The sequence below is a fragment of the Tiliqua scincoides genome, chromosome 2 (genome assembly GCF_035046505.1).
Source record: "Tiliqua scincoides isolate rTilSci1 chromosome 2, rTilSci1.hap2, whole genome shotgun sequence".
Lineage (NCBI taxonomy): Eukaryota > Metazoa > Chordata > Lepidosauria > Squamata > Scincidae > Tiliqua > Tiliqua scincoides.
Window position 1 is genome coordinate 88556334 of NC_089822.1, and position 27390 is coordinate 88583723.

Consider the following 27390-nt stretch of genomic DNA (forward strand, 5'->3'; position numbering starts at 1 on the left):
ACCAAACTACAGTCAGTGACTTGCCCAAAGCCACTCTTGTCCTCTGGTGATTGGAAAGGAAGCCCTGGTGTCAGCACATCCCTTTTCATCTTAAACTTGCCCTTATGCCAGGGCCAAAATCAGTAGACTTTGCTGCCACCACAAAGCTAGGCAGACAGAGCCACTCCTCAAAATCCTCCCTTCCTTCCAATTACATGGCTCTCCACAAGTCTGTGCTGTAATACTGAACCTTACACATAACATAAGAACAGCCCCACTGGATCAGGCCATAGGCCCATCTAGTCCAGCTTCCTGTATCTCACAGCGGCCCACCAAATACCCCAGGGAGCACACCAGATAACAAGAGACCTGCATCCTGGTGCCCTCCCTTGCATCTGGCATTCTGACATAGTCCACTTCTAAAATCAGGAGGTTGCACATAACCACTATGGCTTATAACCCATAATGGATTTTTCCGGCAGAAACTTGTCTAATCCCCTTTTAAAGGCATCCAGGCCAGATGCCGTCACCACATCCTGTGGCAAGGAGTTCCACAGACTGACAACACGCTGAGTAAAGAAATATTTTCTTTTCTCTGTTCTAGCTCTCCCAACACTCAATTTTAGTGGATGTCCCCTGGTTCTGGTGTTATGTGAGAGTGTAAAGAGCATCTCTCTATCCACTCTGTCCGTCCCCTGCATAATTTTGTATGTCTCAATCATGTCCCCCCTCAGGTGTCACTTTTCTAGGCTGAAGAGGCCCAAACGCCATAGCCTTTCTTCATAAGTAAGATGCTCCAGCCCAGCAATCATCTTAGTTGCTCTCTATTGCACCTTTTCCATTTCCATTATATCCTTTTTGAGATGCGGCAACCAGAACTGAATGCAATACTCCAGGTGTGGCCTTACCATCGATTTGTACAACGGCATTATAATATTAGCTGTTTTGTTCTCAATACCTTTTCTAATGATCCCAAGCATAGAATTGGCCTTCTTTACTGCCGTCGCACACTGGGTCGACACTTTCATCGACCTGTCCACCCCCCCCCAAGATCTCTCTCCTGATCTGTCACAGACAGCTCAGAACCCATCAACCTATATCTAAAGTTTTGATTTTTTGCCCCAATGTGCATGACTTTACACTTACTTACATTGAAACGCATCTGCCATTTTGCTGCCCATTCTGCCAGTTTGGAGAGATCCTTCTGGAACTCCTCACAATCACTTCTGGTCTTCACCACTCGGAAAAGTTTGGTGTCGTCTGCAAACTTAGCCACCTCACTGCACAACCCTGTCTCCAGGTCATTTATGAAGAGGTTGAAAAGCACCGGTTCCAGGACAGATCCTTGGGGCACACCGCTTTTCACTTCTCTCCATTGTGAAAATTGTCCACTGACACCCATTCTCTGTTTCCTGGTCTTCAACCAGTTCTCAATCCATGAGAGGACCTGCCCTCTAATTCCCTGACTGTGGAGTTTTCTCAGTAGCCTTTGGTGAGGGACCGTGTCGAACGCCTTCTGAAAGTCCAGATATATAACGTCCACAGGTTCTCCCTCATCCACATGCCTGTTGACCTTTTCAAAGAATTCTATAAGTTTCGTAAGGCAAGACTTATGCTTACAGAAGCCATGCTGATTCTCCCTCAGCAAGGCTTGTTCGTCTATGTGTTTTGAGATCCTATCTTTGATGAGGCATTCCACCATCTTACCTGGTATAGATGTTAGGCTGACCAGCCTACAGTTTCCCGGGTCCCCCCTCTTTCCCTTTTTAAAGATCAGCATGACATTTGCACTGAGGTTACCTTAAGAAAAACAAGCATCACAAGCCCAAACTAGGCATCATGAGACTGCCATTCTCTGGAGGTGTGACCTTGTTGTAAGGAGGAGAAAAATATAAAGCAAGACCTTACCAGAAATAGGGGTTGTCATGAAGACTAGGACCTTGTGATCCAGATTTGCTGTGGAGATGTTAACAGTGAAATTGCTCCCCGGAGGTAAACCATTAAGGCAGAATTCAGGAGTGTGTGAATCTGTGGTGAAATTGAGAATCGTCTTATGATGAAATTGCTTCTGATACCAGCGCTGACCCTGTATGTGAAACTGTAATGAAGTACAAACAAGACTATGAGTTAAATGCTTTTTTGAATTAAACACTGTAACTGCTGTGTTTGAAAACAAAGTATACTCTATGAATTGGAATATCTGCTTCTAAGATAAGGTCTACACAAGGAAGTGTAAAGAATTGTACCACTTCAGACAACAGGGATGCTTCTTCTTGAATGCTCTTCCATGTAAAAAATTCCCTGCAAACAGAAAACCAGTACATCAGGGAAAAACATTTTAGGAGACCTCTTTCTCCTATTCAGTACTTGCAGTCAGAGGGTGTGTGTGCCACTCAAAAAATGTGAGCACTTTAGCCTGCAATGTGAAGTGGTCCAATCCATTCTACTATGTCAAAAGTCTACTGTCTCATTCCGACCTAATTCTGCTGCTCAGGTAAACCAGACCTCAGATTCAGATTATGTTGATTCAGGCTAGTGGACCAATCAGCCTACATTACACCTACTGAGTCCTGAGAAGAAGTTGCCTATTTCTGTGAAAACTAATATAGGATTATAACAGCTATTACGGCAGGGCCTTTGCCTACAAGGTAAACCCAGTTTCTCAACTCAACATATTACATATGATGCTAGACTGGTGAACTTCTTCTCACACCAAGGGGGTGACAGCACTTTGCCTCAAAGCCTTGAGCATCAGGCAGACTGATTCTATTTTTAGAAAACAAAAACCTGGAAATTCAAACAAGGGGCTCTGAGGGGACTAGTCAACCTCTGCATTAATAGCCCCAGCATAAAATGAGACCCGATACAAATTACATGTCTGCAGCATATTTCTAGTCTCAAAAATATCACCATAGTTCTAAATAAAGACTCAAAACACTTCCACTATTAAACACTGAAATAAATGGGCTTTCTGAACTAGAGAAAACCCATGCAGATATAGGGAGAATGTACAAACTCCACACAGACCGTAGCCCTGGCTGGGAATCAATTTTTTTCCCCCTCAACTTTATAACAAAACGACTTTAAGTGAGGACTGTATACTAGTGGCAATAATGGGATGAATATCCACATCACTGGCAGTGTTGCCTCTCTTGCATTGTTATCAACACGTTGGAAAAAATCATTGCTTGTATCTAGCTTCACTGGTGTTCCTGGAAGTGGGGGGCAAAAGCTTTTGCAGCCGCAAGTGGCTCTGAAGGCAAGGTGGAAGGGCTGCTTTATACCAGAAGTCAGGCGCCTGAAGAAAAGTAACATTTTGCCCCTTCTCAAGGAATGCCAATATCTAGCCTCAGTCTCAATACCTTCCATTGCATTCAAAAACTATGCCTCACTTACTATATATGTTTCTTCAGACTGTTTTCTTTTTGACTTCCTCTGCCATTTAACACAGGTGCTATTATATATGGAGGTGTTGCCAAATATGACTTCCTTTTCTGGAATAAAGAGGAAGAGGAGGAAGACACTGGGGGGTTAAATGCTTACAATCAACTCTAAGCAATAATAGTTCTTGTTGGCATCCTTCAGTCTCGGAAGACTATGGTATCGCGCTCTGAATAGTGTGCTGGAACAGAGTGTCCTCTCCAGTGCGCGAAGCCTGGGTAAAGTAGATATGGAGGATAGACTGTTACCCATGCAGCAAATCCCCCCTCTCCATGTCGCTGAAATGGTCCAATGGAAAGGCAGAAGCCAATATGGTTGGTTCCAGCAGCGTCGCAGGAGTTGCCAGAACGTGACTGTGTTCAGCCATGAACTGCCTCAGGGACTCTGGCTCCAGATTTTGCCTCAAGGTTGACTCCTGAAGCCTTTTCCATAACTGGATGTAGCCACAAGGCAGCGGAGGTTTGCGATCAGAGTTTTCCTTCTCTCAGATGAGCTGCCTTCCCAGGCTGATGAATCCCATCTAACCAATGGCTGTTTAGTCGCCTCTTACGACAAGTACAGCCAAACTGAGGGCCTATTCTTATCCCCAGGCCCCAGGGGAATAATAATAGTAATTATAGTAGTAATAGTAGTAATAATAGTAGGTTGTTAATAAAAATGTATCGTGCAACAATAACAAGACAGAATCTTGCAATCAAAGTACTAGCTGGTTAGTTCAAATCAATACGTAGAATTTAAACCCATTTCCCTGCTACTTTATTTGTTATTGCTTCAGGTTGCCTGGTCATTGGCTACTTTGCATGCTTCCTTCAGTCTCCTTGCTGCCCTATCCTTTAGTTTCCCTGCTTCCTATAACCTCTTGAGTCATCCACTGGCTGAGGTTTTAATTCCAGCCAAACTGACAATTTTCTCTTTCCTCATGGAAATTGAAATGCAAACTGTTTAGTTCTGTGAGAGCCCAACCCTATCCCCTGCCATGCTGTTGCATGCGGTTGTGCCGAAAAGGTGCACACTGCATGCTATGGTGGGAGGGGGGGCCACCTGAAGGCAAATGGAAGGTAAGTAAAAAATATTTCTGCTTACCTCCAAGTAAACTTACAGGCCATCTATAGGTCTCCTTGGACATATCCCAGCCATTTTTGGAGACACACGTCTGAGGATATGAAAGGGACAAGGAGATTTTAAAACAGGGGTGTCAAACATAAGGCCCTGGGGCTGGATGCAGCCCGCAGAAGCTTTTTATCCGGCCCTCAGGCGCTGAGGAGTTACTGCTATAAGGACAGCCCACATGAAAATTGGACTCTGCCATAACTTGAAATATGATCAAGATTTGTGTATTTTCTGTCATTTGCAGCTAATGAGTTCCTAAGTGCAAAAAGTGCTTTTTTTGGGTTATGACCTGATTAATGACATCATTTCCTACCTAATGACATCACTTCCGGCCCTCAGCAGGCACCATGAATGCTGTTTGGCCCTTGGTATGAAACGAGTTTGACACCCTGTTTTAAAAAATGGGGGATAGAATCTGGTGTGTGCAACTGCCACTGGATCCATCCCTTTCTTTCCCTGACATGCCCCCAGTTCCTCTCCCAACATGCCCCATTAACCTTATCCCTGCCCATGAACCACCCCCATGTTGGCTTACTGGAGCAGGTCATCGGCCACAGCAGCTGGCCAATGCTGCTGCCACTTTGTAGTGCTGGCTCAAAAATGGCAGCTGCCAGCATCCCTGTGCATCAGCAGCAGCTGATTTACCACACCGGGACAGTGTTCTGCTTTGTAAATCAGATCATAGGATGTAGTCATGGGTGACTCAACAGTTTTGAGACATATGCACACTAGAGATCTAAATCAGAAATTGTGTTTCTATACAATGAAAGTAAATGACTTTCTAGGGGCCCAGGCATCATCTGTATGTCATAGAAACACAGACATCAGAATGAATCTTAGTTACAGAGCTTATAGCACTTGCAACTCTGTTGTTTGGCCCTCTCCACAGCGTGGAGCTGAGGCAGAAGAATGTGAGCATCCTGTTGGTGCTTGTTAGATAAGAGAATGGAGCCTAACCGGCAGTTGCCAGGGACTGAGGATTCTTCCCTCAGTCCCGCACAATCTCCACCCAACCTTCCCTTTGTGTTGTCTGAGATTAGATAGTTGCCCCCTCTTGGGAAACAGGTAGTAATTTTTTGCTTGATAGGCCATAGTTGGCAATTTTTTCACCTACCACAGACTGACGTTTGACCAGGTTGGCTGACATTCTTTTTTACATTGCTTTTGGTTTTTGCTTCTTTCAAAAACCTTACTTTCAGTCACTTGAAGCAAATGTTGTGCAGGCCAGGGAGGTAGGAGTTGAGTTCCTTGCGTGAGTCTTGAGGCAGCAAGGTCAGTGGGTGAAGCAGTACCGCTCCTCAGATTTTGCTGGCTCAAAGAGGCTGGTTTGTGTTGCATTCACACAGGCCAGCTGCCTCAAACTTTATGGGTTGGCAGTGACAAGGTCCATCCATTCACAGATCACAGCTTCGAGTCAGGGTGGTCATGCTCATCCCTTGAGGAATACACAATCATTCCATCCTCTCCCCTAAATTAGATGCCCACACCCTGCGGGGGTGGAGAAATTTTAGGTTACTTGTTGCAGGTGTGTTAACCTGATATTATAAATAAAGTGGCCCAGCTTAACCCAAGCCTCTGTCTTGAATTTTTATGGGGGGGGGGGGGGAATGCATGAACAATGCAACCTGCAGAAAAATGTTGACTCTGACACTTGAGCCATCATCTCACCTAATGAGATGATGAATACTAATCTGTGTTCCCAAAAACTACAAATTTTCAAACGAAATTACTTCTTATTTACCATTTAGAACATATTTTGAACAGTGGAACCTACCAATAATTACCGGTTGTGTTATTGAAGCTTGTAAAAGCATATTGGTGGATTTCTCTGTGACTGTGAAACTGTAGTTTGCATCTTCACGTATTGGCAAACATACTGTTACATTTTTCTCTGGTGTTGTGAAGTTAATCAGCAATTCATCAGTAAACACAGATTTACTGCCAAGCATCCTCATAGTAAGCTGTAAAGGGTATAAAAAGGAAGACAACTCTCAGAACCAAGACTTCAGATCACATTTACAGTATAAACTGGTTTAATGGGAATTTCCATTCCCCGGGGATGATTAGGGGCTGTAGTTCTATAAGATGGGGCAAGGGAGACCTTTGAAAGAGAATTGCCAGTTTCCTTACTAACCAGGATACTATGGGGGAAGTCATGAGAGTTAAATTAGTATAACATTTAGCTTTGTAATGTAGATACACCTTTCAAATACATTTGAGATGGCAAGGATGGGGCTCATTTCTGGGGGGGGGGGGAAAAAGCCAATCAAGAAGTAGCTACGTATCTCAATTATGTATTTCTTAAGATCCAATGTCTTTGGGCAACTGAAACCTAATTCAATTCAGCTTTATGTTTTTGGAAGATTTCCTATGTTGTGCCATCTGGAAGAAAACCTGAGCAGAAGTGCTTTCTAAAAAGAAAAAAAAAATGAGACTTCAGCATTTTTTAAAAAAGATATAAATTCTCTCACAGACACTCCACTAGAAACTGGCTAGCATTGTAGCAAAATATTTTAACAATCTTACCCAGTAGGTTTCATTTACGGCAGTACTTCTATTATGTCTCCTCCACGTCAAACAAGAGTTCTTCAATGCAACACCAATAAACGATTGCATTTCTGCAAAAATAGGAAACAGAACATTTTCTAGCTAGACTTGTAAACTGATGTACTGGAGGGGCCCCCATATCCGTGGATCTCATAACTGCGTATTCACTTATTCATAGATCAGGTCCGAGGGCCTCCTGCATGCGCCCCTTTTGGAGGCAAGGGGAGGGCAAGGAGGCTCCCCTCGCCTCCTGAGGATCCTCTGAGCCCAGCAGGGGCCGTGGATGTCTGTATGCGAACTCTGCCAAGCTCAGATTGAGACAGGCAGTTTAAAAAAAACACTACTTCAATATTCCTCCGTGAAACCAGAAGTGATGTTTTAAATGCCTTATAAGGCATTAAAAACGTCACTTTCAGTTTCACAGAGGAAACCAGAAATAGTTTTTTTTTTTTTCCTGTTGGGCTTAGAGGACCCTCCGGAGGAGATGGGAGCAGAGCTCCCCTCTGTTCTGGAGGGTGGGGGGGAGCTGTTCACCCATATCCACGGTTTCACATAACTGCAGGGGTTCTGAAAATCCCCCCAAATATGGGGGCATGCCTGGACTTTACTTATACCTGTTATTGTTTATATTTTTGGTGGTAATTTCAAATCTAGAACCCAGTGTGTACTCCTTGATCCAACAAAGGCCTCACAGCTAACTGATAGTCTAGTATGGGAACCCAATGAGGGGAGTATAGGACTTGAACACTTAACAATTTAAAAACATTGTTAGACTGGATGATTAACTATCATTACCATTATCAATACAGATTGAGACATTCTGCTCCTTGCTATCCATATGTAAAGTAAAATCAAGTAAAGTGAGACCTGTATTCAAGGCAGACCTGAATGCCAATGTGATCATAGGATAGCCGATACTAAAATATGTGATATATTCATTGAAACAATGTTTAAGAGATGTTTAGGAGGATTATGTTTTGCAAACTAGTGGGGATTAGAAAACTACCTTACCACTTGACATCTGTTAAGGAATGTCAAATTTATTTCATGCTGGACCAGAGGTCACAGTGAACAACAATAAAACTTCAAGAAAGATGAATTTACAGTAATTTGCTATACTAATTTGCAGTACAATTACAGTAAATATGTGGTTTAAAAGAACATTCTCTCCAATTAAAAAATACTGATCTGTTCACTTCCCACAAACAAAAACAAATATCCTAAGAGCAAAAACCCTTCCCAGTTGCTGCTACATGTTTGGCACAATCCTTTTTTGGCCCCAAACAGTTACTATGTGAGCTGTAATGTACATATGGAGCTTCTATATGCTCACAGTCTCTAATTTAACATATTTATACGCCCAACTTGGTTTCAGTCATCACCAATATATCTTCTTCATGCAAAGTGTTCAAGAAGGCCACTGGGTGCCACTGTTGTTCTGTTAAATAACACATATAACTCCTAGCCACAGGATACAAACCTCAAAGTCTCTCTCTTCCAGACAATCCCTAAATTCCAAGTGGAACAGAGTGGCTAAGACAGAATCAAAGATTTTACTGCCACTTGGCAAATGCTTTTTATTCATTATGATTCCAAAATCTAGGGATGTTCTGTGCCATTCACTGGTGCTTCATCACTTGTGTTTCAGTCAAGAATTTTCTTTACAATTAGAATTAGACAGCAATCATTCATACCTGGCAGTAAGCACATTGAACACAATGTGAGTGTGTTCACACTTACTTCTTACTTCTGAGTAGAACACAATGGTATTTACTTCTGAGTAGACACGCACAGGAGTATGCCATAAGTTGGGTTAATTAATGCATGACTGTTGCCAAATTTGGAACACTGCAGCCTATAATGAAATCATCTTGGAGCTCTCTAGTATGGAGAAAGTATTTAATGTTCTCCCATTATAATTCCTTCCTTTTCAAAACAGGGTGCTTGTTTCCTTATCCCATGTATAAAAAACAGTGGCTACTTTCCTGAGTGGAAAGAACTTTAGACATCCGAGTTTAAATTGCCACTCAGTCATAAGCTTGGACAAATCACTCTCTCTCACCCAAATAACTTCACAGGCTAAAAATTATTGCCACTACACAGAGCCCTCCCATGGCTGTGGAGCAGCTTGGCAATCTTTTTGGTGACAATGTCATTATGTAATTGGAGACTTCAAGTTCAACCAAGCTCCGAGCTGCACAGAGCTCTGTTGAGAGCTGCATGGTCATGCAGCTTAGCAGGAATGCTGCTCACGGGGTTGTTGTTAAGTTCAACAGGAGGAAATAGATACCCCCCCATGTATGCTACCTTAAGTTTTTTGTGGGAAGGACGAGATAATAATAAAAAGTTGCAGTAATAATAATAATATATTCATGCTTTCTTGATGGTGGCAGATTTCAAGCACAGCAGGTGCGCCTCTGAATTTCAGCAAGTAAGCCTGCAATCCTATCCACACTTATCTGGCAATAAACCTCATTGGCTATAATGGTACTTAATTCTGAATAGACATGCATAGGATTGAGCTGTAAGTTAGTAAATAAAATATGTGCACAGGTGGTAGCATAGGAAAGACATGGGGAACCTCAAAAAAGTCTGAATGTTTTGTGGCCATATTATTTAATCAGTAGATCAAAATACTATCTTGCCTTGTGGTTCAATTGCCCCACACAGCTGCCTTCCACACTGCAGTGGTAATGTACATGTCTCATATGGGGAAATCACATGAGTGTTTCCTGCATTTCTTACCTCTCTCAAGTGGATCTGCTGACACTAGAATGGGAAATACATGATAGAGACATCCCATGTTATTGATGCAATAGGAGTAGCTGCAGGGAAGCAGGTGCAAAGGAAACATATGTATTGGTCCAGAATCTGACAGTGATGTGCATTATCCAAATATTTCAAAACAAAAAAATGGTTTATAGTGTGGGGGAGCAGTGTGAAGGCAAGAGAGGAAGAGAAGAAGAAAAGAAGATTCCCAACACAAACACCTATGGAATCAGTCAAAGACAGAAAAATAAATAAGCACAATGTGATAGACCTATTTTATACAATGTTTGTGTTATAATATACTGCATGGTGATACAGAATTATATGTATCACAACAGAGTTGTTACGGAGTATGGTTACAATATCTGACAGAATAATTCTTATAAACTTAGCTTAAGGCAGGTCTGCCTAACTCACAATCCACCAAGACTAATGCAAGTTCATGGCCTTTTAGGTGCTTGACAATTCTCATGTTGCAATCCCAGGCTGAATGATGGAAACCATTAGGACTATACCATTTAATATGGGGCAACAGCTTTGTGCCATTAATGGAAGGAAGAATTTCAGCAGGTGTGACCTCTTTTTACTAAAACACTGTGATAGACAGAACTGTAGCTACTGGAACAATTTCATTGATGCAACTGTTAAAAAGTCAGTCCAGTCCTGTATGAGTCTGGAAACCACAGGAATCCATTTAAAACTACCAGCTACTTCCCCATCAAACAGCCTGTTCCCAAACTTGCTGTTCCCAAGCCTGTTCCAAGCCTACTGAGGTCATGGTGCCCTGTCACGTGACTTAAGATGCCAGCACCCATTAGGGCTGGTAAGAAAAGGCAGGGCTTTCACATCACTGTAACATGGCCTATGACAGTGGATCCTGAGATCCACTGCCATAGGCCCTGCATAGGATTGGGCTGTAAGTGTACCACAAATTCTCTCTCTCACACAGCAGTTAAGCTGAAATGTCAGACACAAGCAAGAATAAACAAAGGCTGAGTTAATGATTTACTTCTCTCTTTGGTCTAAAAATTTCATCATTAAACTACTGGAGCAAAATAATTTATGTGCTGAAACCAAATGCCAAAGGCACTTGCAACATGAGAATGTTCAAAGAAAGAGCAGCCGTGTAGTGAGGCAAAGCGGGTCAAATGAACCAAAAACACCCTTAAGGAAAAAAAGCCTTCCACTGTGAAAGTCTGATATACTTGGTCAGAAATCTTGCCGTTACTGACTTACATTGTAAACACAGAAAACTGAACCTAGACTTGTCTTTTATAATGACTGAACCAAAGCTCTTTGACCTGAAGAACAACAGCTCTTTCAAGGCAGGCATCCATCTGTGGCTTTCTCCAAGCAATTAAAGAAGTTATCAGATGACCGACTGATGGGAGAAGCAGTTATTTACAAGTCTTCAACTCGATGAGCCTCTCCACTTCTGATCGTATGTAATTATTCTCTCTGCTGAACATGAATAACCGTTTTATCTCAACACATGTCCAGTTGCACAGCTAGTGATCCAAAGCCTGAATGACTATTCAAGTCCAGTGCTATTCCTTCTCACCTGGCAGCAAGCTTCATTGAACTCAGTGGGACTTACTTCTGAATAAACGTGCATTGCATTGGACCATTTATTTTCTAACTAAATTTAATACTATATTATTGCACATCAACAATTTCTAGTTTAAACCATAAAGTCCTCATTAGTGATAGGTGAGCTTGCCTCATCTTGATTCACTATTGGCCTGTTCTTTCTGACCTTCCTCTGAGAGTGAGCGTGAGAGAAAAACCGTGAACTCTTTATAAGACTTTTCTCTTCGTTCATAATGGTGGCTTGGATACACCACTGCCATCTCATAGATGTATGTTATCACTGCAATTTTAAAACAAGGGATGTTTTGATGGCACATAATTATTCCCCCCTTTGGAAACAAGTAATCTGAGAAACCCAGGATACATCCAATATATCCAGGGCAATCCAAGGTACATTCTTCACAGCCCAATCCTAAACTGTTCTGGCAAAGCAGGGTAGCATGGCCTCCACTGCATCCAGCACAGTTTTGAAGCAGACTGGAGAACTCGTCAGGGTAAGAGGATATCTTTCCCCTTACGCTAATGCCCCAGCCTGCCCTATGGGGCTACTCGAATATACGCCGGCTAAATAGCAGGTGTAAGTCCAAGCAGCCCCATATAGCGCATTCATGCTCTGGAGCAGGGGTGCCCAAACCCAGGCCCGGGGGCCACTTGTGGCCCTCGGGGTCTCCCAAACCGGCCCACAGGGAGTCCCCAGTCTCCAATGAGCCTCTGGCCCGATGCAACTGCTCTCAGCGTGAGGGCAACTGTTCAGCCTCTTACGTGAGCTGTGGGATGAGGGCTCCCTCCACTGCTTGCTGTTTCATGTCTGTGTTGCAGTAGCGGCAGCGAAGGAAAGGCCCTTTTATAGACCTTGAGCTATTGCAAGACCTTCATCCATTCCTATAAGTTCCATCTCTAATATATTCATTTACGTAAATTTATTCAAATTTGAAATGTAAATTAATTCTTTTTTTCCAGCCCCCAACACAGTGTCAGAGGGATGATATGGCCCTCCTGCCGAAAAGTTAAGACACCCCTGCTCTGGAGGAAAGATAGGATATAGTAGAGGCCTACTCTGCTGATCCTGACCCTCTCCTGGGTCCAATCTTCCTTCCTGCCCAACCTAGAAACATCAATCCACCCTCCCAACCTCCAGTCCACCCTCCCGCCACCCCTCCAAAACCTGGCATGACCCTCCACTGGCAGGTTTCCTTGCTGGTGCTGCTTACTCTCCAGGTGCCACAAATGTTCTTTATAGCACGTTTGTAACACCCTCGGGTGGCACAGTGGCTGCTGGACCCATAGAGAGCCTAGTTTGAATTTCAGTTTACTTTGAAATCTGCCAGATTCATCAATGGGATAAATGAGGTTGGGGGAGGGGTAGCTTGCCTATCAGCAAGAGACCCTCAGGAAGCCACCAGAGACGTTAAGAAGGCAGCAAAGACCTTCCAGAAGCAGCACAGAGAGCTGAGATTGCATTGTGGATAGAGCAAGGAAGGTGTCAATCCTACTCCCCACGGATAAGCAAATCCATGTGTTACAAATTCATGGGTAGTGAGGATTGATTGTAGCATTTCAGATCCCAGTCACATTTATTCATGTTTTCCTCCATTCTAATTAAATGGGAGTTATTCCCGCTGATCACCATTCCTTACAGAGCAAAGAGGAAAAAAGGAAATGATTTTTGATGTCGTGCAGAAATAATCAGGTGAAGCAATGTATGTTTTTTTCCAAGTCAAATACTTAGATTCATAACATTATATTAACCTATGCTAATCTTAAAGACATCATTAATGAAAAAGAAACAGACATTTTGTTAAAGTAAAAGGTATCTGCGGCAACAATAGCGAGTGCTACAAACACAGCAGGAAGTCAGTAAATCACTGTGATGCTGACCTCTTTTAAATATTTATCCAATTATGTTTTCACCTTTTAAGTAACTTTCTGAAAAGGTCTGTCTCTTTTTACACAGTCTTGGAAGCTTTAACAACTTGTTTACCTATAGGTAAAGATTAAGGTCTTCATTCCATTAATATCTGGTCTCCCTTCACCGTGACTAGCTCATCAGACTCCCACCATCAAAACTGTCAGTGACTGATACCCTACCAAAATTTATACCAGTGTGACAAAGCCAACAGACCAATTAAAAGAGAGAAATGGTCATGTTATAAAGGAGTTAGACAGAAAAAAAAAGATATAGTACCTTCTCAACATTCTCTACCAGCGTAGCCAGCCTCTCACTTGGACTATTCCAGCAAACAACATATTCAGCAGACATATGCCCAAAGGAGCAATGTCCACTTCTGAAGTGACAACCCAAACATCTCATTGTAAAAGCAAAAATTCATGTTCTACTTTGTCCAAAACAAGTGTTGAGGTTTTCATCCACATGCTTACTTTCACATCTTAGATCCAAGATCTCCCATGATCCATTCCTGGTACATCTTGACGTGCTCTTCAGGGTTGTGGCAATGAAATCTTCAATACATTTGTATTTCACAACACTTCCCAGCTGAGATGTATTATCCCATGTCATGTTTGAGTGAGGTATTAATGGAGGATTGCCACAGTTTATTTCTAAACGGAATAAAAAAACATTATTAACCCAAAAACACATTTGTCCATATTATGTGATAATAAATAGTGTTGATGGGGATGGACGAATAGACTGGTGGGAGACTGCTGCAAATAAGACCCCCTCCCTTCTCAGTGAAGTCACAATTCCAAAAAATGCTACATTTCTGGGCAGTCAAATGGATACCAGCAACCTAGACAATTATTTATCCCATTCCACTGTTTCAAACAAATGTATCTATGAGGAATTAAGTGCACTTAATTAAATTAGGACACCCCAAAGTGTCCCCTGCTTCCAAATTAATGTCAAATGGTGCCAAATACCCTTTTGAAATAGTACATACCTATTATCAGCACAGGATAGAATATGAATCCAATTGGGAAAACTACTGAGCCTGCACTGATCTCTCAGTGGTCCATATCAGCAGTGCGTAACGGCATGGGGTAAAGGACATATGTAATTGTGGTGTAGGATGCTGTGCACTTATTTGCTTCATGGAATCCATAACCTGCTTTTCTCTCTAATCTGGTGGCCCAATCAAGCAAATAATACAAAACAATCCTACATATAGCCATTTCAAAAGCACAAGACACCCTTAACTGGTGATATAAGTTATAATCAATTTAAAACAAGCGACTGTATTAAAACTTCAGTTGATTGATCTGCAAGCTCTTATCTGAATTGGTGACAGCAAATTTTAACAGCGAAGTTGGAAGTTAATGGCACATTTGTTTATTTTTGAGGCTCTTTTGATTTATTGCTCATTAAAAATATCCATAATTCCACCCTTCAGAACCAAATCCTCCTAGGGTGGCTAACTAAACAACTTAAAACAACCACAGTAGAGGACAAAACACCACAATAAAAACTAAGTAGCAGATAAATCAGAAAACCCAGTAAAAATTGGTCATTTGCAGAAGAGGGGAGGCTTTACACCCCACTTAAAGAGTGAGAGAGGCTTGAGAATTTAAAAAAAGGCTTTTGTTTTAATCATGAATGGTAACTTTTGTTCACTAAATTCTTTTAATATGCTTGTGAATATAACCTTTGTTTATAAAACAAACAAAACAAACTATTGTTTAAAAAATAAAAATGCTTGTTTTATTTCAAAATAGCACTTATATTAGTGGCAATATTTGGTTAAAGGGCAGATGATGAATGAATTAAAATTTAGCTGCTTGACAACCCTTTTAAAAATAAGCCAAATAAAATACAGGGGGGCCCTTATCCACAGAATCAATTATCTGCAGATCTGGTCCGTGGCCCCCATTGCACACTCACCTCCAGAGGGTTGTTTGAGCCCAGCAGAGGCCCTGCATGTCCATTCATGGCTTCTGCTGGGTTCACTGTGGAAAAAGTCACTTTCGGTTGACTTTTTTTTTTTTTTTTTTGCTCTAAGGCTCAGTCTGAGGCCAGCAGAGGCTGCGAACAGACATGAGTGGCCTCTGCTGGGCTTAGACAACCTTCCGGAGGTGAGGGAAGCAGAGCTTCCCTTGCCTCCAGAGGTAGGGGGCATTCCCTGGTATCCATGGTTTCATATAACCGGGTGGGAGGTTCCAGAACAGAACCCCCAGGGATACCGGGGTATGCCTGTATAATCATTATTTAGTCATTTATTTTTTGTTATGTCTACTAGGCATCAGCAGCTATTTTTTCACTTCGTCTGTTTGGCTTTTATAATTCTCTAGAACAGTGGTTCTTACATATTTAGCACTGGGACCCACTTTTTATAATGAAAATCTGTCAGGACCCACCAGAAGTGATGTCATGACCAGAAGTGACATCATCAAGCAGGAAAATTTTCAACAATCCTAGGCTGCAATCCTACCCACACTTACCCAGGAGAAAGTCCTGTTGACTATCATTGTTAAAAGAATATACTTAGTAGCTTGTTAAAAGTACAGGGCTGTAACACTTCCCCAAATGCAGTCACATACCAGGGTAGCATCAAGTAAAATATATTAAAAATAAAATTTTGAAATGAATGAGAACCCAGCTGAAATGGGCTCACAACCCACCTAGTGGGTCCTAACCCACAGTTTGAGAAATACTGCACTAGAAGGTGAATTGTGGAAGCTAAAATAGAGGTTTTAAAATAACTTTTATCAAATGGTGGCAGCAGAGGGGTTACACTTCACAGAAAAGAAACGAAGATCATAATATAAGATAATTAGGTGGTTGAGAAAGAAAAAAACCCTTCAAAAAATTCCACTGGGCAAGCCTAAGCCCTTAAGTATGCCTACCTATCTGGACCCCAACCACGACCTTGATTTTTTAAATTTTCAGTCTCACAAAGCAGATTCATAGAGCCCCATCACATAAATGTACCAAGCCACATGGGAGCCTTTATGTCATGGCACTGGCGTCGCTAGGGGGTGCGGGCCGCACCGGGCAACGCGCCAGAGGGGTGATGCGCCCTGGGGGGAGGATGCGCTACCTTCATGGCGTTAGGAGCTACCACATCATGCCATACACCGTTGGATGTGGAATGGCGAGCAGAGTGCAGTGCAAAAAACAGAATTGAAATTGCTCCTTTCGTTCAAAAGTTATGGCCAAAATCCGGAAGGAAAAAATGCATGGAGCCCTATGGAAAGTGAAAGTGAGCTGTAGTGTGCATTTACTTGCAAGTAGGCATACTTGCCATAGTCCGTTGGAAAGGGCAGGCTGAGAGGAATCCAACGACACCAGAATGGTCCCGATCCAATGAATGCAGCCCCCCAAAAACACCCGAGAAACTCCCCCCTCCCAGTTGTGAGTCTGAGCCCGAAACAAAGCCATGTGGTCGCATTTACTTGCAAGTAGGTGGACTTGCCTTAGTCAAGGCAGGCTGAGAGGACTCCAAGGACGTCAGAATGGTCCTGATCCAATGAATGCAGACCCCAAAAACACAGAGAAGGAGGTCCCCCCTCCCAGCTGCGAGTCTATGGAGTCTCATGGAAAGTGAAGCAGCCTTACGTCGTGTTTACTCGTGAGTATTGCAGACGTGCCTTAGCTGGTGGTCAGGCCAGGCAAAGGGGAATGCGAAGACACTGGAATGGTCCCAATTCATGGAGCTGGAGTGCAACAAATGCTCCAGAAGACAGCCTCCCCCCACCCCACTAAAAAGGACAAAAAAGTGGCTTGAACTGGTAAGGGGAAGATTTCTATTTTGCACTTGCAAAGCCAGGTGGGTCTTTATCTTGATATGCCTGAAATAAAAGAACTTTAAACTGGGCACTGGGGAGGGCTGGAAATTTCACTGATTCTTTTTGGGGAGTTGTTATTGCAGGCAGGCTACAAAGGAAGCTCCATTGACCACTATGGGACTTACTTCAGAGTACACATGCATAGGATTGGGCTCACGGGCTGCAATCCTACCCACACTTTCCTGAGAGTAAGCCCCATTGACCACAATAGGACTTACTTCAGAGTAGATTCACTTGGTGGAACAGGAATGGCTCCCCCGTATGTAATTATTTTATTTTATTTATAATTATTTATTTTAATTTGCTTGATGTTGTCACTTCTGGTCATGACATCACTTCCAATGGGTCCTGGACAGATTGTCATTCTAAAAAGTGGGTCCCAGTGCTAAAAGTTTGAGATCTGCTGCAATAAGGCATTAGTCAGCTGACGGGGGGGGAGGGTGTGCAAGACTCTACAAGTTTTCAAAATCACTAAAAGCAGAGTTTGGAGGAATAAGACCATCATGTTATATACGTATCAATCAATGCATAATTTCATGCACAATGCAATGAAACAAACCACATTGAAATATCTGTGTTATAACAAAAGGTACAGCCAAAAAACCGGTGGGGGCGGGGCAATGGTACATCACCACGCCCACCTGGGGCATTGCCCCGTCCACTACATGGGGTGACGTGCAGGCCTCCCACACCGGGTGACTTGAATCCTAGTGATGCCACTGTGTCATGGTACTATCCCACATGACTTCACTGTGCATGTGAGAGAGGTCTCAGAATCCTCAGAAAGGGTCCTCAGAAAGACGTAAGCAATCAGCTCAGTCCACATGTTCCAGTACTCACATACACTGGGCATCCATAAGAAATAGCTCATATGCAATTTAGCATAAATGTGAATGGTTTCATATTTATACTTGGATGAAAGGAAAGCATCCATCCATTTTGAGGACCAATGCTCGATTTATATTTCATAATCAGGAAAGGACACCAGAGTATAAAAGCAATCAACATCTTGTATTGTGAAGAATATGCACCCATTTCTTTAAATTACTCTGGTAGCAGCAACAGGGAAACAGCCGAGTTCTTGTTTCCAAGGAATTTTTTAAAATATGTTGAAAAATTAACACATATGGGCTGCATGCTTAGGGAATAAATACAAACAGAATTCAGAAGGCTCTGGTATTGTGTTCTCTGATTTCCATACCCAAATATAAAATGCAGAATGAGAATTAGCTCTTAGAGAGAGTGAAATATGAAAACTCTCCCAGGGACGTAGTTTAAAATTTTAACTACTTTGACATTGAATCTGTACTATGAAGACAATTCTTTTGCCACTGCTAACAAGAAATGATAAGACTGGAATACTAGGAGATAGAAATTTTTTCTTCAGAAAGAGAACATTATTTATGGTTATGTCTATTCATGAATCACAAGCATGTTAACAAAAGGTTAAAAATAGAATATTTACCTTTGCATTCAAAAGTAGTCTTTTCCCATTTCTGAGTAATTGTACATTGTGAAAAATTACTTCCTCCAAAAGACTGAAATCCTTCCCTGCATGTATAATATATTCTGCTTCCTAAAGTCGTGCTGTTATCCCAGATAATGTGTGTATTTGGAAGCAATGGTGGTTTTCCACAGTCTACTTCTAAAGGATGAGAGATGGAGAGAGAGAAAGAGATAACAGTGCAACAAGTAAAGGTCTATCACAAGGTTTAATGAGGCATTTGGCAAATTTTCAATTGCTCAATTCCTGCATTTTAAGAGGGCATCTGCTTACAAACTGATGATTTGAAATTTTGCCCCCTGCCCCACATGGGGCTTTGAGGACCATAAAAACAATGAAGGGTTTCATGTTGGAATGAGAGAATATGCAGCAAGTGATAGTCCTGAGAATCAAGAATCAATATTTTACACCATGGATGGCCAACCTGAGACATGAGTGACTCACTCCTTGTCTTCCCTCTCATAGTGAGGAAAGAGTTTTGGTATATGTGAACAATACTCCAGGGACTGGCTACAGCACAGTCAGGCCTGCAATTCTGCCTGTCTTTCCAGTGCACTGTTACTGTCTGCTTTTCAGCTCAGGAGGTTAAAGGAAACACTCTTTATGTATATGTACTACAGCAGAGGTCCCCAAACCCCGGTCCGGGGGCCAGATGCAGCCCGCAGCGGGCCTCTATCCGGCCCACGGCCAGCCTCTTGTTCCCTGAAAGCCTCTGGCCCACTCGACTGAACATGACCAGAACTGTGCTCTGATTGCATCTGGAGGGTGTTCTGAGGGCCAGAGAGGTTGAGTGAATGAGCCCACTCATTCATTTAGTCATTCATCTAAGTCAGGGGTGCTCACACTTTTTTGGCTCGAGAGCTACTTTGAAACCCAGCAAGGTCAGGAGATCTACAAGAGTTTTTTTTACAATGTTTGCGCCATCATAACATATAACATTTATGTGTACAATGTATGTTGGTGTACCTTGAGCCCCACTGAGTATAACAGGACTTACTCCTGAGTAGACATGCCTAGGATTAGGCTGTGAGGCTGCAATCCTGGCCACACTTACCTGGGAGTAAGCCCCATTGAGTACAATGGGCCTTACTCCCGGCATTTCCTCCCAGAGGCACCTGAAGGGGGGGGGTCGGCACTCCGCGATCTACTCATTTTGCCTCGCGATCTACCGGTAGATCACGATCCACCTATTGAGCACCCCTGATCTAAGTTATATCTCTAATTTATTTATATAAATTTTATATTTAGATTTTTTTTCTGGCCCTCAGCACTGCACCAGATATTTCATGCGGCCCTCTGGCCAAAAAGTTTGGAGACCCCTGTACTACAGCATGCATTAGATCACAATCATATACTGAATCTCATGTTTCAGACTTTGCTTGCAGCACATGGAAAAGTTGTTTTGTTACCCTTTCAATATTTCCAAATGTCCCTAATTGGTGGTGAAGGGGAGAGTCCCTGGTTCCAGATAATGACAGTTTCATGGATATGCCCCCTTTGTGAGAACACCCCGGATCCTTAACTCTGTATAGAATTAACATAGAGACTGATTGTGCAAGCCTAGGAATGTCTACTCAGATGTAAGTCCTATTTATTTCAATAGGACTTACTCCCAGCTAATTGTGCATAGAATTGCAGCCATATGACCCAATCCTAACAGGGCTTTGTATTCCAGCAACATAAGAATGCTCCACCCCTACCATTAAAGGCTGTTGCAAAATGTGACTTGCCATTCCACATGGCTTGGATGCTGCCACAAACTGCAAGTAGTTGGAACCACACTCCTCCAGACGGGGAAGGAGCTCTGGCATGAGTAAGTCAGTGAGGGGGCAGGAGGAAGGTGGGGGGGGAATGGGATGGGGGGGAGAGAATGGGGTGGAGAATTGGGCAGGGAGGAAGGCAGATTGAGGACAGGAAGGAAGCAGTATCAACAGTGTGCCACCATTATCCTATCCCACTTCCCAGTTTCAGTCTACCTTCTCAGGGCCAATATTGCTGGCACAGGACCAAGTAGACACAGCGGGGTGGTAAGGGCTACCCTGGGGTGAGGGAACAAATGCTCTCTCACTCTGATTATGGCCTGAAATTCCCCTGCATTCCACCCCATTGGGGTGGCTGTATCAACACCCAGGGAGTTAGGTTGGATTGGGCTGTTAGACATTCTAATCCAGTTGTACTTCTTTGAGTATAACACAGCACTAAAGCCATTGCTTTGCCCCAAACAACAAGTCATTCCTTGCGAGTTTGCCATACACTGATTCACAAATGCAAAATGTGTAAAATTACCCACAGGAAAATTTAGATATGCATTTGGAGTAGTTCACACATTTTTTTGCACTTAAATCAACAAATGTTTATAAATGCATATATTTATATAGGAGTACATGCTAAAAAAGCCAGGGCAAGCTGCTTCTCTCTGCCAGAAGAAACACATATTTGCAGTTAGTAATGTGTAAAGCAGCTTTGTGTACAATCAAGACAGCCTAAGCATTTAAAATGAATGAAACTTCAGTATACAGCTAATTACATGATTATCAAGGATTTCCACTGGGTTTAGGTATATCTATTTGAAATGTGTTCAAAATTAAGGTTGTACCTGCACATGACTATTAACACCGAAATAATTGCTGAGATAGGACTTTTAAATCTATGTATTCTTTACCTTTGCACAACAGATTACCTCCTTCCCATTCCCATTCTCTTCTAGAATTACAAATGGCAATCCAGTTTCCATGTTCAATGACATAACCTGGCCAACAAGAATAAACAACTTTGCTTCCATAGGTTGTTTTGTTGACAGAAGCTATATCTGCATGAGGAAGTGAAGGTGGAGACCCACAATCCACAACTATAGTAAATTGAAAAGAAAAAAATAAAAGAGAAAGGTGAATATACAAAAAAGGCAAATACTTCCAAAATTAGAGAATACGGTAAACAAAAGAGATAGATATTCCTTATAGAGGAGAAGCCTTTGATGCTGTTCACATTCTGTCTGTCATTAACAGCCCAATCCCATTTGGACACCACACTGGTGCAAGAAGCACTACATCCTAAGCTCATTCAGGCATTGTAACACCAACGCAGCCTTCCCAGTAGTATCCATGGAAACTTGACACAGCTGTCATCCATGGAGAAGTGTCCTGATAGTGGCGCAACACTGATGCATCAACGGCACAATGTCCAAGTGCCACTGCACTGCAATGCATCTATCACTGCAACTATCCAGCCCCTATGCTGGAGGCCAGAAAAGTGCTGTCAGGGTGAACCAAGCAGGGGCTGGGGAAGAATGCAGGGACAATGAGCGGTCACTGCTAGGGGACCATTCCTCTGCCAGCCACTAGGAATGAGCGACACAACAACAGGCACCACCAACAACACCAGGAGATGCCCTAAGAATAGCATGTGTGGCATCAACAGCAAAGGGGCAAAAGCAAAGAACTGCTAGGAATCCAGGGTTCATATCCCACTTACTCAAACCTGAACACTCAAGGAATAGCTTTTGGAGCATAGTAGAGCAAGGGTAGAAAGACAGCTTCATCAGAAGTAGGCAGCCACATGAAACAAACACACAAGTCTCTCCATGGTAAAGGTTCAAGTTCCTGTGGAGGCATTTACCTGCAGGACAGAACCCTTTTGTCAAGAGAGGAAGTGAGACAGTCACAATAGGAACCTCATCAGCACTTGGGCAAAGTTGGGTGAAGGCATCTCACTGCAGTCTGGGAACCAGGCAAGATGAATTTGAACCCAGTAAAAGGACTTGCTCTAAGGCATTCACCTTTTGCATAACTGGCAGAAATTCCCATGGCAGGTACAAAATTAAAAAGGGAGGCAGGCCTATAACCTGCACCAGCTGCCCCATAAGGCTGCTATCTAACCACCCAGCCACAGCAGGACACAGGCACAAAGCACCTCATCCAGCACGTAACACCTTACAACACCACGAACAGGCAGTGCAAAACAGGCTGGGATGCTGTTACACAGGGACCTGCAGGAGCACTGTGTGGGCCAGTCACTGGGCTGGTATGTAACAGAAGGCACCTATGACAGCAGTCTTCCCATTTAACCACACTCACACACCCCATACCTTTTGCAACATCACTGGCACCAGCCGATGTGGCTGTCACTATGCTGCCATCACCATGCGCCAGTATGCTGTCATCCCTCTTCAACTGTTTGCCATCAAAAGACAGGGGGCCAACAATCACTGAGGAGAGCCCCCCCCCCACCACCCCGAACCCAAGGATTCACTGAGTAAAAATAGAACAGACTCTGAGAGCAGAGATGCCCCTTCCCCTGCAGAGTCCCACCCTGAGGATAGCTGAGGTAACAAATGTGGTCAAATGTGATTATATTGAACTGTATCCGTGATAGAGCAATATCTGAAAGAAAAACACATAAGTGGGGTTGCCAAACATCTCCCAGCAGTGCTGTTGTGCCATTACAAGTTATCCAACTGACAGCCAAGTAACAGTTGCCTGTGAGGTCTGGCTGCACATGCTGGTTCACTGTCTGTCATGGAGTTTGCAAGGGCCTCACAGGAATGAGTAAGTTAGCAACCTAGATATTCCAGATAGGCAGGCCACGGGCTTCCCTTGGGGTGTGCAGTGTCTTTTCCTGTGGGACAGATGCCTGTGGGGAGCAAGGAGAGACACCCAAGAAGTTGAAATGTATGCTCATAAACATGTTTGTGACATTCCCATTTTACACTGTTAAGAGGTGGGTTCCATGTTGCAGGCGAACACACATACCATACTTTTTGAAAAGAGAAATTACTTTGGGATGGGGCAACTTTGAGCAGAGAAGCAACAAACAGGAGGAATACATAACCTCTTTTCTGCCTCTTTCATCTCAAAATCACCTCCCCAAGCAGCTAGGGAAACCACAGGCACCTAGAGTTGATCTCTAAGGAAGGGAAACCCCATGGTGGCAATTTAAAACACAAATGGTTGGTAGGATAAGGGCAACTCTTCCTCCCCCCATAGCTGTTTTAATGTTTTTAAAAAGAAAATAATGCAGCCTTCGGGCTTTGTTGAATGCTTCTGAGCATAATATACACACTTAAAAATGCAATGTGGAAATTCACATCTGACCTGGGATGCATGTTGTTTTATATATCCAAGGTCAATTTCAAGTCTACCACATGCAATGTAAAACTGAGGAATTCTTAACATCAAGAGGTAACATGTATACAACTAACATGTATTATGTCTGTAGAATGAGAAAATAAAAACAGAGCCCAGGAAGCATTTGTTTACTGGATCACATTTCATTTTCATTATTGATTAAATTAAATTGCATAGTCTCCCACTTCCAAATATAATTTGCACGGATTCTGAAAACAAGTAATTTATACTAACACCACACAGTGCAGTGGTAAAACTCCAGACTTTATCATTATTACTTTCCTTTGTTTAATTTTTATCTGAAAACCCAGTCTCTGATTTACATTTTCCCATGGGATCACTACTGCACTAGGTGTTTCCTGGGGAAAAAATGAAAGACACTTGTAGTTTAATTGTTTGCTATGCTTTTTCTTCTAATGTTACAGGCGTTCATACAACATCATAAGAACATAAGAGGAGCTCTGCTAGATCAGGCCCAGGACCCATCTAGACAGCTTCCTGTATCTCATAGCGGCCCACCAGATGCCTCAGAGAGTACACACAAGACTGCAAGATACTTGCATCTGGTTACCACCTCCCTGCATCTAGCATTCTATTTACGCTCACACACCCCAGCGAAGACACCAGATTGCAATTGGGTTTAACTTGTGCTACTTTATTAAACACAGTGATCAATGTTTAATGCATGAAACCTACTGAACATGCCTTCCCTCCCTTGCCAGTCTGGGGTAGGCGAAAAAACATTACTGTGCTAGGGTGCTTCAAAATTTCTAGAAAACAAGGATAAGAAATCAAGGTTCCTCTTCTCTCCTGCTCCCCTTCAACCTCCCTCCCTCCCTCCCAGTCACATTTTGCTTTCAAGTAACCAAATATCTGTGTTTATCCACAAGTAAGAGAGAATGGTTTTCAACATTAGTCACTAGTAATAATAGTAATAATTCCATATGGAATTAAGCGTTTTCATTAATATTGTAAGAAGAAGTATTAATAAATTGGTGCAACCTGCTATCAGCATGTTATCAGATTTTACCGTCAGCTTAGTTCCCATCCAAGGGTAGACATCACTTGCAGCCCAATCCTATGCTTCCCACCCACCAATGCAGCAGCGTCAAAATGACTTACACTGCATACTGCAGGAGGCGGAGTTCTGGAGGTCTCCTCTAGGTAAGGGAACATTTGTTCCCTTACCTGGGGGTAAGCCTCTGAGGTGCAGAGGGGTATACTCAGTACTGCACCTGCAAAATCACTGGTGCAGGTCTGCATGAACACAGGCCATGGGATCAGATCCAGAAAGAGAATTTGGATTTGGTGGTCACTACTGACACAAAACCCAACCCTTCCTGGACCTGATCTGTCCTTCCAGCTTTGTCACCACCACATTTCACCCTCCCCCCACACTGTCCCACCTTCCCTGCCAACTTACCTGGGTCAGTGGACCTTCATGGAGCCACTGCCACGTGCAGGGCTGCTCCAGCCTCATCACCGGTGCCCTGGCAGCACGCAGCTTCATGTGCTGCTGGAGACGCATAAAGCAGTCTCCACTGGCAGAACGTGGAGAACGCCAGCTGTTCTGCCACCTGAATTGCCCAATAGGATTGGGCTGTTAGGTAGTCTCTTGAATTTTTCCAGAAACCTGAGGACGTTATGGTCCAATCAGCCTCAAATTTTTACAAATAAAATAGAGATTCAATGCAAGTGTTTAAAATACCACAGGTCCTGAACATTCCCTAAGCCAGGCAGAGGTTTAGTTGAACACAGAGTCTATTATTTTGGATGGAATAAGATCTATTGCCTTTTCCAGTTTAGAATATTCAGTTTTAAAGAATACCATGGATGCTCTGCCTTGTAAAGCTGTCATCATGATCACTGAGATAAAGCATGCAAATTGCTTTGGGTGTTCGCTATATAAAGTATAAAAATTCACTATATAAGATATTGTTCTTACAGCCCAATCCTAACCTGTGCTGGGACAGGCAGGCCAGCTAGCCTTCTTTGTATCCAGCACAGGGTTGGAGGTGGCTGTAGCACAACTCAGGGCAAGGGGATATTGCCCCTTACCCCAAACACTGCCCCAGCCACCACTATGGGCTACTCAGATCTGCACCAGCTAAATTGCCGGCTCAGACCCAAGCAGCCTGGTGTTAGGCTGGGCTGCTCGGAATAGGGGTTAGTATCTGGGCTAAGTGCTGGGCGCTGGTGCCACCCTCCTCCTGGGGGCTATTTTTTTTTGTAGGACAGATGACATTCCCCAAGACATTGCATCACCCTGCCTGCGCCTGCACAATCACCCCCCTCCTCTGTGCACGCATAGCCCTGGCCCTGGAAACAGCTCCATTTCGAACTGTACGTAGAACAGGGCGGGCGGGCAGACGGCCCATTTTGCAGTATTTGCCATGCTCCTCCAGTGAGTGCAGTCATGCCCCTCCCCAGTAGAGACAGTGGAAAACCACCACTCCTCCACAGGGGGGGCAATGCACTCCCCTGGCCTAGCTTAGCTATGTCACTGACAGTGGCTCACCACAGTCTCATACAGAGGTCTTTTCAAGCACTGCTACAAAAGATTCTTTTAAATGGACACATTAGAGATTCAACCTGAGAAGATAATTAAAAATTAATGGCAAACATTCAAGCACTTGGCAAACATCACAGTGCCTTTGCACTCACTGGTCAAACATTATAAGCCGAGAACAAGCTGGGTGGAATTTTCCTGTATAGTTTTTCTTATACCTCCAGATGTTAAAAGCAGCTAAGAGACATGCACCCTTTTTTCAAACTATATACATTATCAAAGACTTCTTATTCTGTTATCCACTCTTATGGCATTGTTGTCTTGGTTTTAAAGTACTAGTTATTGCATTTTTTCATAGCTGTTTTTATTATGTGTTTTTATTATGCTGTATGCCGCTTGGAGTCACGGAAAAGTGGCATAAAAATCTTTAAAGCAAATAGTTCTCCACACATGCTCTCACCTTTGCAAGAACGCCTGTCTGTAGGTGGGTGGAATGGTTCAGTTCCATTTTCTAGACTGTATCCTTCAGTACAGTAGCATTCATAGCTTCCAGCAGTATTCACACATCGTCCTCCAAGGCCACAAATGCCCGAGACTTCACATTCATTAATATCTAGAAAAATCCATGCCAATTATGATAATTTTATGAGTATCACACTGATATTATGAAGCTGATGATAGACAGGTTTGAAAGAGGGCCAGGTTGTGAGCAGTGGGAGGGCCTGACCTGGCTCCTCATCCCCGGGCCTCCAGATAGCATCCCACGTTGGGCTCATCTCTAGTGCCAGCCCAGCATAATGGTATGCATTGCTGAGCTTTTCCCTGCCCCCCGCCCCAGTCAGACACCTCATGTGGAGTGGCCATACCCACCTGTACTTCACTGATGACAGAGGTAACATCATTGGGAACCCCATGATGGCGCAGAACTCTTAGCACAATTACACAGATGTGCCTCACCAGTGGACAGCAAGATGAAATTGGGCAGGTGCAGGAGCATCACATCCAGAAACACATTGATGCATAGGTAATGGAGGTCTGGGTGATGCCATGTTCCCATGCAATGACCCCCTGGAAAT

General features: G+C 43.2%; 1 protein-coding gene across 1 annotated transcript in view; it reads right to left on the bottom strand.

The window, feature by feature from the left end:
* Positions 1-27390, bottom strand: part of SUSD1 (sushi domain containing 1) — a 47327-nt gene that overhangs the window by 11650 nt on the left and 8287 nt on the right. Inside the window, exons 4-11 of the mRNA XM_066612618.1 lie at positions 26775-26927; positions 21345-21530; positions 18644-18823; positions 13816-13995; positions 7057-7148; positions 6305-6491; positions 3376-3473; positions 1888-2077 (exon numbers count right to left, since the gene is read on the bottom strand). Of these exons, the coding sequence (XP_066468715.1) occupies positions 1888-2077; positions 3376-3473; positions 6305-6491; positions 7057-7148; positions 13816-13995; positions 18644-18823; positions 21345-21530; positions 26775-26927 (1266 nt within the window). The remainder of the gene's footprint in view (positions 1-1887; positions 2078-3375; positions 3474-6304; positions 6492-7056; positions 7149-13815; positions 13996-18643; positions 18824-21344; positions 21531-26774; positions 26928-27390) is intronic.